Below are 13,002 nucleotides of genomic sequence, written 5' to 3' on the forward strand. Positions count from 1 at the left end.
GATCCTGTATTCATACGCTGCATTCCAGAGACACTTGGCTGAAGGAGGCCCGCGTGGTGCGGCTCGGGGAGGTACCTTACAAGGTAACACAACTTGCTGGGAATTGTACATGGCTGGTGTACAGGATATTTCAGAGGCTCATGTGTGTAGGTAATGAGCCTTTGTCAGTTGCCCATATTTCCTTAGAGCAGCAAAATCTTTACTACCTTAGGCCTGAAACCCACTGCAAAACGCTATCGCTAATCGCAAGCGCTAGCATTTAGTATGAGCAGTTTGTCAGCGGTTTCATGAGCATTTTAGGAAGTGATTTTACAAAGTGTATCAATTTGTCTGCGATTGTGTAGCGATTAGCGTTTTAAAGTCTGATTGGTCCTTTCAAATAATTTTAATTTTGTTACAGTGTGTGGTAACGTTAAAACGCTAGCAAAATCGCTCCGTGCAGGTTTTGATGAGCGATTACGTCAGCGTTTATATACTTTACATTGAACAAAATGCTGCATGTCCTGCGTTTGCGATTTGAGGAATTGCAAACGTTCCAGTGGAAGTTGCCCCATCCATTTACATTAGCTGAGCATTTTGGCCAAACGCTAGCGTTCTGTAACGCTCCACAAATGCTCTCAAAATCGCCCTTGTGGGTTCCAGCCCTTACAGTGATTAGGAGGGCAAGTCTATGAATAAATATGCTAAATCACTTCCCAGCTGCCCTTTAAAGGGAGCCTGATGTAAGAGACATATGGAGGCTGACATATTTATTTCCTTTTAAACAATGCACATTACCTGGCTGTCCTGCTGAGTCTCTGCCTCTAATGCTTTTCGCCATAGATCCTCGACAAGCATGCAGATCAGATGTCTCTGACAAAATCTGACTAGATTAGCTGCATGCTTGTTTCAGGTGTGTCATGTGACACTACTGATCCCAGAACGCACAGGACTGCCAGGCACCTAGTATTGTTTGAAGGGAACACAATGTGAGAGGGATATGGAGCTGCAATATTTATTTCCTTGTAAACAATGCCAGTTGCCTGACAGCCCTGCTGATCATCTGGCATAAGTAGTGTTTGAGTCAAAACACTAGAACAAGCATTTGGCTAATCCAGTACCTGATCTACTGCAAGCTTGTTCAGGGTCTATGGCTAAAAGTATTAGAGACACAGGATCAGAAGGACAGCCAGGCAACTAGTATTGTTTAAAAGGAAATCAATATGGCAGCATCCATATGTCTCTCACCTCGGGTTCCTTTTAATCTTTGTTGATGAGCCACAACATTTAAACCAATGACAGGTGAAGTGAATAATGCCAATTACCTCATTACAAATAGCGCCTGTCAAGGGGTGGAGATGTACTAAACATCAAGTGACCCATCAGTTCACTGGCATCAGGTTTATGGATACTCGGGACGCATTAATGAACTTGGGGTATGAATGCTAGCCAGACTGGTCCGATCCAACAAGAGAGCTACTGTAGCACAGATTGCTGTAAGACTGGTGTGCATGACAGGAAGGTGTCCGAACACAAAGTACGTCAAATCGTGCTGCATGTGGCGCTGTCTAGCAGCAGAGCCATCACAGTGCTCAAAATGAATCCCTGTCTACAGCTTACAGCACCCACAACTGACACATGGGCATCAGAGCTGGACCATAGAGTAGTGGGAGGAAGCAAGGGCGTGGCTTGGTGTGATGAATCCGATTTTCTTTGGCCTCCATATTTCCCAGATCTAAAGCTGCGTACACACGTATGAGGCTAGCGGCCTGTTCTGATGCTCTTGAGGCGGGGGGGGGGGGGGGGGGGTGATGCAGGAGTGAACAATGCACTCTGCCAAATCGATCTGCCAAGTTGATTACTGGCCTAGGCGTCAGGGGGGCCACTGTATGCACGTTATATTCTTGGCACAGATGTTCATTATTGACCGCCTTAGCTGAGTGTCATCTAGTGCAGAGTTCCCCAAACCTGTCCTCAAGGCACAGTACATGTTTTGCAGAACACCACAAACATGCACAGGTGAGGTAATTAGTGTCTCAGCAGCGCTGATTAACTACCTCTGTGGATTTCCACAAAACATGCACTGTTGGTGGGCCTTGAGGACAGGGTTGGAGAACACTGAGATTCTAGTGTATGTATGACGCCTAAAGCAAACCCAAGCCGGCATTAACAAATAAAAGTTAGATACTTAGCTAAGAGGGAAGCCTCTGGAACAGCCTTCTTGACCCCACCGCCGCTGGCCTGGACCCTCTTTTATTTACTTCCTGGCACCTTTTATTTAGCTCCTCTTTGGGCACAAGCACAGATGTACTTTGTCAGCGCAAGTATGGCCGCACCTGGGCAGTAGTGTGGAGCTGCTTGTGGATAAGTGGCTTCGGCTTGCTGTGCGGATCTGGGTGCTGCCGCATTCCTACACAGCGGGGATTATTGCCATGCGAAATATCCGGCAAGCTCTTGTGGGATATGAGGGTCTGTTGAGGTTGAGATGGGAAGCCTCTGGACTTTTTTTTAGCTGCTTGGATTCACTTTAAATGACAACTGAAGTGTAAGTGATATGGAGGCTGCCATATTTATTTCCTGTTAAGCAATACCAGTTACCTGGCATACTGCTGATCCTCTGCCTCTAATACTTTTAGCCACAGACCGTGAACAAGCATGCAGCAGATCAGGTTTTTCTAACAATATCAGATCGGTGAAGATTAGCTGCATGCTTGTTTCTGGTGTTATTCAGACACTTTAGAAGCCAAATAGATCGGAAGGGCTGCCAGGCAACTGGTATTTTTTAAAAGGAAATAAATATGGCAGCCTCCATATACCTTTCACTTCAGTTGTCCTTTAAGTCCAGAAAAGAATCTTTGGGATGTGCTGGGAAAACAAGTTTCATCCTTACACCCACCATATAACTTACGTCAGCCACACACAGGTCAGGTTTTTGTCTTTTTTGTTTTTTTGTTCAACCAGAAAAAAATAGTTTCTCCCTAGATTTTACTGTTTGAAAAGTAATTTGAATTAGTTGTACACTATTCAATTTCCTGAAAATACAGTCACAATTTTCCGCCATGGTCAATCAGATAATTATCGGAAAATGTTTTTTTATTTAGCGAAACAGTAATGGTCTATGATTGAATTATTGATCAGAGGACAATCTTGAGCTGATTTGGCATAATAATAAGTCTGTTTATCTTTGTAAGCCCTCCCCATCTCAGGGGGCCAGGGTCACTCCAGGGTCACTTGCTTCATGTCAATGTCTTTCTTGATGTCCTTCTGCACAGATGGTGAGAGGGTTCTCTAATCGAGCGAGGAAGGCCCGTATGGCAGATCCAGAGAAGAGGGAAAGTAATGACCTTGCTCTGTTTGGCCCGTGGCAGACGGAGGATTTCCAGCCGCCTGTCGCCGTGGATGGGAAGGTAAGACGCTCTGTCCTCCGTCATGTACGGCCAATCACTCTCCCAGGGTCACCATGAATGACAGACATAACCACATAGTGTTAGGCTATAGATTGTCCACCATGTGTGCAGATACCTTCTTTCCTTTGAGCCCAGAGTACAGGGACTACATACATGTGATTTGCATGCACAGTTATTTGGGTGCCAGGCATTGCTGGTATATCGGTAATGTGCCACTACCAATAATCTATCACTTTTGGGAAGGGGTTTCGGTTCTGTTCAATTGACCAGCTATACCTTTTCAGTTCCATGCTCCTTCCTAGCACCTATCCTCCCCTCTAATGTAAACCGCTTCCTGTAGTCTATCCCTAACCGTCCTCCCCTCCTGGCAGTGTTTCCTATCGCCTAGTCTTAATTCCAATCCCTTTTTGCGATCACGTTTGTCCCTGCAACACTTAAAGGGGAACTATAGTAAGAGGTATACGGAGGCTGCCATATTTATTTCCTTTTAATAAATACCAGTTGCCTGGCAGCCCTGCTGGTCTATTTCTCTGCAGTAGTATGTGAATAACACCAGAAACAAGCATGCAGCTAAACTTGTCAGATCTGACTTTAAAGTCAGAAACACCTGATCTGCTGCATGCTTGTTCAGGGGCTATGGCTAATAGTATTAGAGGCAGAGGATCAGCAGAGCTGCCAGGCAACTGGTATTGCTTAAAAGGAAATAAACATGGCAGCCTCCATATAACTCTTTTCAGTTCCCCTTTAAAGTGGACCTGAACTCGTGCACAGGACAGAAGGAAAACCAATTGAAATGCACTCTGTATGTACCGGTATTTAGAGAGTTTAGCCTGTCTAATTTCTGTGTCTAATCACATGTTGTAATTTGATCTCTCCCGTGTCACCTGACTGCCACCGCAGCTAATTTGAAAGTCCATGATGCTAACAATATGTCTGCCTCCACGAAGCAGGAAGCAGAAACACTGCACATTTATTGTAGGATTTGTATCAGGTGTAACAAAGATATGTTTTTCTTTAAAGGTTATTATGCTGTTGCTTATGTTTTAGAGCAGAGAGGAAGTTCTGAGTTCAGGTCCGCTTTCATTTTTTTGATGTCCTGGGGGAAGTGGGTGTTCATTACAAAATTCTGCAGGGGCAGGAATTTCGGAGGGTCTCTACCTCCTCGCACTGAAGCAAAGAGGGTACACGGTTTTATTCAGCAATACCGCCACCTAGTGGCAGCTATTTTTCTTAAGGTGGTCTATGTCCAACATTGGACCTATGTTGTAAAATGCTAATGTTGGACATGGTCTGACATAGACATGGAAAGGGTTACATTTAACCTCCCCTTGCCCTATTCCCTAAGGCCTCTTTTACACTATACACTGAAAACTGATGCGTTTTAACTTTCCATAGCAGCGCATTGTGAAAAAGCTTTTAGTTAAAATGCGTATAGTGCGAACTGAGCCATAGGAAAACATGGGCATTACTTTGAAAATCACTTGTCCTGTCATTTATAACTGAGAGCAACTGACTAAGTGTAAAAGCAGCCTTCGGGTCTTTTTACACTATATCAGTTGCTGTCAGTTGCAACTGAAAGTACAACTGTTGTGTAGTCCTGTATCCATGTGTTCCTGAGGCCTCTTTCACGCTGTACACTGAAAAACTGAAGCTTTTTCACAATGCACTGCTATGGAGAAAAAAATGCATTAAAATGCAACGGAACGCACAGCAACGCATTGGGCTCGATTCACAAAGCGGTGATAACTCAGTTATCACGCCTAAAAGACTTTAGGCGTGATAACCTTTGCACTAGCAAAGTTATCACCGCTTTGTGCTCTAACTCGCGCGAAGCTACCGCGCGTACGCGCGCAAAGTCCCATAGGGCTTAATGGGCGCTTCGCGCGTAGCGCACCGCGCTAAGCACGTAAAACTTTGCGCGCGGGAGTTCGCGCGAATTCCTTCAGATCACGGCTAAACTAAGTTTAGGCGTGATATAGGACTTTTCACAGGCGTGCAAAGTGTTTGCACCGCTTTGTGAATCAGGCCCATTATGTGTAAAATGGTCCTTACACTTAGCTCCCGTTTAAGCACCATCTACACGATACGATTCTTTATGCGATTTGATTACGATTCTATTTACGGTCTGATTAAATCTGACATGTCCGACCGAGATTCAATGGCAAATCGAATTGAATCGAATTGAATCCCGATCGGACATGTCAGATTTAATTAGATCGTAAATAGAATCGTAATTAAATCGCATAAAGAATCGTATCGTGTAGATTGGGCTTTACACTTAAAGTGAACCTGAACTGAGTAAAATTATTTAAAATAAACACGATGTACCTGCAAATTAATATTACATACTTACCTCACCATCCGTTTCTCTGAGAAGCTCACCATTTTCTTCTTACAATGATATGCTTCAGTTCTGACAAAATCTTGTCAGATTTAGAAGGTATCAGTTGCTGTCAGTTATTCATCAGTTACTGTCAGTTATAACTGAAAGGACAATTGTTGTGCAAGGTAATGTCCATGTTTTTCTATGGCTCAAGTGCTCGATATTACATATTACAGTTTAATAGTGTGCTGATCAGGAAGCTGTTATGGGGTAATGGGAATTTTCAAAATGGAGGGTGGAGAATTCCATTGATCACAGCGGACAAACAGGACGCAGGAGAGGAGAAAGAGATTGATAAGTAGACTACATGGGAGGTAAGTATGACCTGTGTATGTTTATTTTGACTTTTAATTTTCAGTTCAGGTTTGCTTTAAAGCGGAACTGAAGATTACTGTAAAACAAACAGTTTCACTTACCTGGGGCTTCCCCCCATGCTCCCAGCAGCCGCCCTGTCCTGCGCCGGTCCTCCATGATCCTTTGTTCTCCCGCCGCCAGCTAGTTTCGTTACCGTCGACTTGTAAGTCGACGGCAACTGCGTCTGGGCCATGCTTATCTTTCTTCGCCTTACCGTCCTGCAGTGGACGGTAGGACCGGCGTGGGACAGGATGCGGAAGCCCCAGGTAAGTAAAACAGTTTTTACAGTAATCTTCCGTTCTGTTTTAATGCATTGGTATGCATTGTTGTTGTTTTTTTTTCTCCACAGCAGCGCATTGTGAAATAGCTTTGTTAAAACGTGTATAGTGGGAACTGAGCCATAGGGAAACATGGACATTATTTTAAAAAAATCAGTTGTCCTTTCAGTTATAACTGAGAGCAACTGATTAAGTGTAAAAGCACCATGACTCTCCTAAAAATAATACTCAACTTCTAGCGAACACTCCTTTTCTGTAGTTTTTACTGCTGGCATTTAGCACTTGTTCTTGGCTATATTTATAGCTGCTGTCAAGCATCTAACAGTTTTATGGATTAAATGGGACACCGGAATTCGGTTCTAGAATAGCTGAACGCAGTCGGTGAAAGTAGAGTAGCTGAGCGCCATCATTCAAGCGGAGTACCCGGAACCGCCAAGCTGCTGACTTGCAGTTTTTCCCCAGCACTTAAAAAAGAGGCTAGATTGAACATGTTGCTTTATAGCTGCCCTCTGCAACTTCACAAAGCACAGCCAGTTTGCATTGTGCCCTGCAGCGTTATTTCCTAAGTGGGTGGGTGAAGCCTAATCGCAACAGAAGGTGGCCCATTTCATCTCTGCTCAAACTGTCCTAAGCACAGCCAGCCCAACGTAGAATGGGCTCAGTTTTGTGTTGGTATTGATGCATCTATTTACCTTTATCTAGTATAAGTCTAGAAATGTAGGTATGATTTGTCACAGGAGCCCTGGTGGCTGGAACGCGAAATGCCTTCCAAACGGTTCCAGCGCACAGATCGTGCAAACTGGGGTCGCAGTCAATGCGAAGAAACCGTTGGGAATTGGCCGCAGACAAACCAGAAGGGAGCCTGTGGGTTACGGAAATACACTTTACACACTATTTCAGGGTATATCTGCCACCACCGACTGACTGTGGTCCCTACCGACTGACTGACTGATCCTGCAAATAAAACGGTTAAAACACGCTGTATTCTGTCTAGATATCAACAATTGTATCGACTCCTCAGAGACCTGAGTTCAGTTTCTGTGTATGGCTGTATAGCAGGTGTAGCGGAACAGTAAACGACTTTGATAAAGTCTTTATTTACGTGCAATATAAATAATTAATATATATACAGACAATCATTAAAATCAACAATTATAGAAACATTAATAGCCAGTATGAAATAAAAAGGGAGAAAATACTTAGGGTTTGTGGAAATATGTCCGTTCTGGGAAAATCATAAAGTTCTTGGTTCAGTTCAGTTAGTAACAAAGTTCTTTTGTACTAAAGCAAGTCCAAACAAGATGGCTACCACTTGTTCCTCAAAGTGGCAGCAGCTCTCATGAAGGTGGAAATGGAGGAATGAGGGAAGGGTCCCTCGCAGACACTTTTGAACAATGTACATCTTTGGGTGGAGTCTCAAGTACAGCCCAGGGGTTGGACAGGGGCGGTTAGCTCCCTGGGTGGGTTTCCCATACCCACCAAATATGACATTTGTCATATCTCGGCTTACGCTTTCCGCACACGCATGACCATCACATATTCATATGCCTCAGAATATGCCAGTTCATATGATACCAAACTTGCTTAGGGTAGAGGATTCAGTCCCTGAGAAGTTTAATAACTGGGTTGTAGGGGCCCCGGGCCCCTCTCGTCTGGTATCAAGAGATTCAGCATGACCCTACGGATCCAATGATACTGCTCTCATAACTACCCTATTTACGGTATTCTGTAAATAGGCAAAAAATTATATAATACCTGCATCTGCCCTTGCGGTACTCGTCAGTCTGTGGGAAGCAGGTTTGGAATAGGCTTCCTGCTGGGAGTAGCTTCCTGGCTCTCCCTGTATGAAAAGGCTCACCAAATGGTGGGCAATTGACATCTGCCTGAGGTAATTAAAAATAAACATTCTTCCTGGACGCAGGCCTGGCCCAAGCTAATTAACAAATCAAAAGACCTCCTGCACCTAAGTACTGCTAGCTCTCTGCTGAGACAAGAGAGAGCCCAGATTGACTGCAGATGCTCCTACACAACCAATCTAGATTCTATCGATCTTAACCGCATCGATGCAGAGAATCGATTGCGATCGCATGTTCTGCACGGGCGGTTCAAGGACGCGGCTGCGGCTATGCAACCGTCCGTCACATGATTCACTTCCTAAAAGTATAGAGGTCGACTTATACACGAGTCACGGGCAACACTGAGCACACTGAGTAATGTTTGTACTAATAGTGACATTCCCATGTGCAGCAATTTACCTAGTGGTAAGCGATACTTTGAGGAAAGGAAATGCCAAGAAAAAACAGGTCTGAAAGTCCTGACCACAACAATTACCAAGGAAAGGGGCAGGGGTGAAATACTGGGCTGCATAAAAGGGAGAATAATTGCAGCACTTGGGGGCCTGGAGGAGGTATTGGCTGCACTTAAGGGGCAGGAGGAGTTAATGGCTGCAATACCGTATGCAGTGCAGTCATTAACCCTTCCTCAGCCCCAAGTGTAGCCATTAACTTTGCTGGGTAGACTTATACTTCAGTCAGTAAAAAAAAATCTAGCTTAAAGTGGTCTAACACCCAGCATTTCAACTTTGCTTTAAAAGATTGCTTACAGCTTATAAACTATTATGCCAGATTTTTTTTTTAGCAGAAATTCACTGAATGGATTAAACATGACATTTTAGTGCTGCATTTAGCTAGAAATGCTCCTCGTGCTTGCTTGTTTAGTTACAAATGTATCTATCTACAATGTAACAAACAAATACTGCTCTGAGAGAACAAAGAGGGCTTCCCCAGCAGGCTTTTCAAAGGTCTATTTGTATTACAAATAAAGATACATTTTGTAACTACAGATAAGAACGGGTGCGGATTCCTAGTTAAATCCAACACTAAAATGTCATGTTTAACCCATTCAGTGAATTTCTGCTTAAAAAAAATCTGGCATAATAGTTTGTAAGCTGTAAGCAATCTTTTAAAGCAAAGTTGTAATGCTGGGTGTTAAACCGCTTTAAAGAGGAACTCCAGTGAAAATAATGTAGTAAAAAAAAGTGCTTCATTTTTACCATAATTATGTATAAATGATTTAGTCAGTGTTTGCTCATTGTAAAATCTTTCCTCTCCCCGATTTACATTCTGACATTTATTACAGCTATTTCCTGTCTGTGAACCTTGTTACATTGTAACAAACTGCCAAAAGTACCGCGGTCCCAGAGCTTCTTGTGGGAGGGGTTTCAGCACAAAATCAGTCATACAGCGCCCCCTGATGGCCTGTTTGTGAAAAGCATTATATTTCTCATGTAAAAGGGGGTATCCGCTACTGATTGGGATAAAGTTCAATTCTAGGTTGGAGTTTCTCTTTAAGAGGGTTGACTATACTGTACTGTATACTCTACTTGCAAGGCCGGCGCTACCATAGAGGCAAAGGGGGCAATTGCCCCAGGAGCCTGTGGGGGCCCCCAAGGTGCACCTCCTCCCCTCCAGCAGTGGTGCCCTATGAGAAATGGGATGCTGTGTGTATACTCCGAATAGGAAAAGGAGGAGTTGAATAATAGGAACCCCAAAAATACCTTTACGGGACATGAGATGGACACCTAATGATATTGTGTGACGGGAGGGGGGATTTGATCGGGGCTGACAGATGGCTCTGGGGGTGATTGGTTGCAAGGGGGGCATCACGGGGGCCTCCAAGTGACTTTTGCCCCAGGGCCCTATTGTAACTTGCACCGGCCCTGTGTACTTGTATCTACTGTAGTATAAATAAATCTTTTTTCAGTTCATGTTTCGAAACTTTTCATTGCAAGGCTTCCTTTTTTTTTCACTCTGCAGGTTCCACGTAACGAGTTTGGAAACGTTTACCTGTTTAAACCCTGCATGCTTCCGATTGGCTGTGTCCACCTACAACTTCCCAATCTGCACCGTGTAGCCAGGAAGCTGGACATTGACTGCGTCAGCGCCATCACCGGATTCGACTTCCACGGTGGCTACTCACACCCTGTGTAAGGCTGAGCGGCCCCCTGCCATAAGCATTGGGGTTTGTACTGAATTCATCTAGCATAAGTAGCAGTTACACCCCATCCAGGACAATCAGGCCTGTGCTTGATTCTGCTTGGTTTTGTCTGAATAGCTCTAGTTGCCTTTAGTAACTAGATAGAAGTTGCCACATTGTCAATAACATCCCATTAACACAACACAGCTAGAAATGTTCACATTGTATCTTATAACATGCACAGGACTCTGTCTTTGCTGAAATTAAAAAAGAAACCGTGACCAAGAATTGAATTTCATCCCAATCAGTAACTGACACCCCCTTTTACATGAGAAATCTATTACTTTTCCCAAACTAATCATCAGGGGGCACTGTATGGCTGATATTGTGGTGAAACTCCCACAAGAAATCTGAGGACCATGGTCCTGGCAGTTTCCTGTCTGTGAACCTCATTGCATTGTGGCAAATAGCTGTTTACAGCTGTTTCCAACTGTCAAAAAAACAAGCAGCAGCTACATCATCTGCCAGCAGTCAAAATGTCACCATGTGATAAATGTCAGAATGTAAATCGGGGAGAAGAAAGATTTTACAACTTTCAGTTTTTTCAGTTTGGCACTGACTAAATCATTTATACATAATTTTTATAAAAATGAAGCACTTTTTTTTATTACATTATTTTCACTGGAGTTCCTCTTTAAGCGATGGCCTTAAAATGAACTTTAAAGCAGACCTGAACTCAGAACTTCCTCTCTACGCTAAAAGATAAGCAACAGCATAACTTTCAAACAAAAACACTTCTTTGTTACAGCTGATACAAATCCTGCAGTTAAAGAGACGCTGGAGCGAGTAAAAAACTTGCTTCTTCTCTTATATTCAGCAGGGGCATGTGTGCCCCTGCTAAACCGCCGCTATCCCGCCGCACAACGGGGGTCCCTTACCCCCCAATTTCTCCCCCCCCCCCCCCCTGCAAAATCTACGACCAATTTGGTCGTAGATTTTGCTGCTTCTAGAGGCAGGGCTAATGGCTGCAGCCCTGCCTCACAGCGCATCTATCAGCGGCGCATCGCCGCCTCTCCCCCGCCCCTCTCAGTGAAGGAAGACTTGAGAGGGGCTGGGATGAGGCGGAGATACGCGCTGACAGACGCGTGAGAGGCAGGGCTGCAGCGGTTAGCCCTGCCTCAATGCGGAAGAGATCCCCGGCGAGAATGGAGGGGATTTGGGGGGTTAGGGACCCCCGTTGTGCGGCGCGATAGCGGCGGTTTAGCAGGGGCACACATGCCCCTGCTGAATATAAGAGAAGAAGCGAGTTTTATACTCGCTTCAGATTCTCTTTAATCTGCAGTTTGTCTACTTCCTGCTTTCACAGAAGCAGACATATTAACATCCTGTGCTTTTCAATTAGCCTCTCTGCCATGGCAGTCAGGTGACAGCTGAGGGGGATCAAATTACAAGTTGTGTTTAGTCATAGATAAGGGGATTTAGACAGGCTAAATTCTCTAAATACATACAGGGAGCATTTATCCTGTGTTTTCCTTCTGTCCTCTGCAAGAGTTCAGGTCCAAGTGAAAAACAATATTTGCCCATTTACTTACCTGGGGCTTCTTCCAGCCTCCTGAAGTCCTCCTGCTCCCTCGCCGTGATTCTGCGCGCAGCCGTTCCTCCGCTGACCCCTCCATAATCCGGCCACTGCACATCTGTGGTGCGCCGGCCACGTGTCTCCAATATTGTGCACCTGAGTTTGGGAGCATGTTGGAGGTGGCACACAGTGTAGCACATCCAGCATTGGAGGCGAACACCAAAGGAGCGGCTGAGTGCTGGATGATGGCAGCGAGAGACCAGGAGACCTTCAGGGGGCTGGAAGAAGCCCCAGGTACGTAAATATTTTGGTTTTTTTTTTCCTTTTTCGGTTTAACGCAAACTTAAAAACCAACCACAGCAGCAGTACTATGGAGCACACATTATCCAGACAAGTAGCTGCACAGATCAGGAACCACTATTGCTCAGTAAGCACACCTGCACTAATCCAGTAACTGGCTGCAATTTTTAACTCTGATCTGCCAGTTTCTATTAAAAACATTGTCTAGCAGGTATTTTGTTGCCATATATATAAAACCAAGTACGCAAAATTAAAGTGGGGCTTGCCACTAAAGGATAACTGTATGTGCAAGAACTATTTACAAGGGCCCAAAGAATCATGGAAAAGAAATGTATGAGATGGGTAACTATATCTGTAAACCTAATCCTGAATGTAACTGTCCTGGAGTCCCTGAATCTTATTTTATATTTTAAGGGTTGAAAACCAAGGTTTGAAGTTTCAGCCAGATATAACCTCAAACTGACATGGCTGCTGTTAATTTGGGTCCCACACAGAGAAATGATGACTTATTGGACTTTTCATTACTGTCCTGCTATCATGATTGTTTGCCCAGCCACACAAGTTTCATGTCCTGTAATTTAGTTTTCAGGAGTGCTGCCATTGCAGAGATCATGCATTAGTTTATTAACCCCTGCAAGGAGCAAAAAATAAATACAAAATGGAATACACATTTTGGTAGAATTGATACTATTTGTAGACATTTCTCTCATCATGGCAGGTCACTTTAGGTATGCTAACTATCCCTTCAGA

The 13,002-nt window shown here is 44.2% G+C and overlaps 1 protein-coding gene across 3 annotated transcripts in view; it reads left to right on the forward strand.

The window, feature by feature from the left end:
- XPC (XPC complex subunit, DNA damage recognition and repair factor) overlaps positions 1-13,002 on the forward strand; it is a 50,192-nt gene that overhangs the window by 29,024 nt on the left and 8,166 nt on the right. The window contains exons 11-13 of one of the 3 annotated variants that reach the window (XM_068253065.1): positions 2-83; positions 3,252-3,386; positions 10,217-10,421. In XM_068253065.1, coding sequence (XP_068109166.1) covers positions 2-83; positions 3,252-3,386; positions 10,217-10,390 — 391 coding nt within the window. In that variant the 3' untranslated portion in view covers positions 10,391-10,421. The remainder of the gene's footprint in view (position 1; positions 84-3,251; positions 3,387-10,216; positions 10,422-13,002) is intronic. The other 2 variants (XM_068253064.1, XM_068253066.1) reach the window with 2 other exon arrangements.

Source organism: Hyperolius riggenbachi, chromosome 9 (genome assembly GCF_040937935.1).
Source record: "Hyperolius riggenbachi isolate aHypRig1 chromosome 9, aHypRig1.pri, whole genome shotgun sequence".
In the NCBI taxonomy this organism is placed as follows: Eukaryota; Metazoa; Chordata; class Amphibia; order Anura; family Hyperoliidae; genus Hyperolius; species Hyperolius riggenbachi.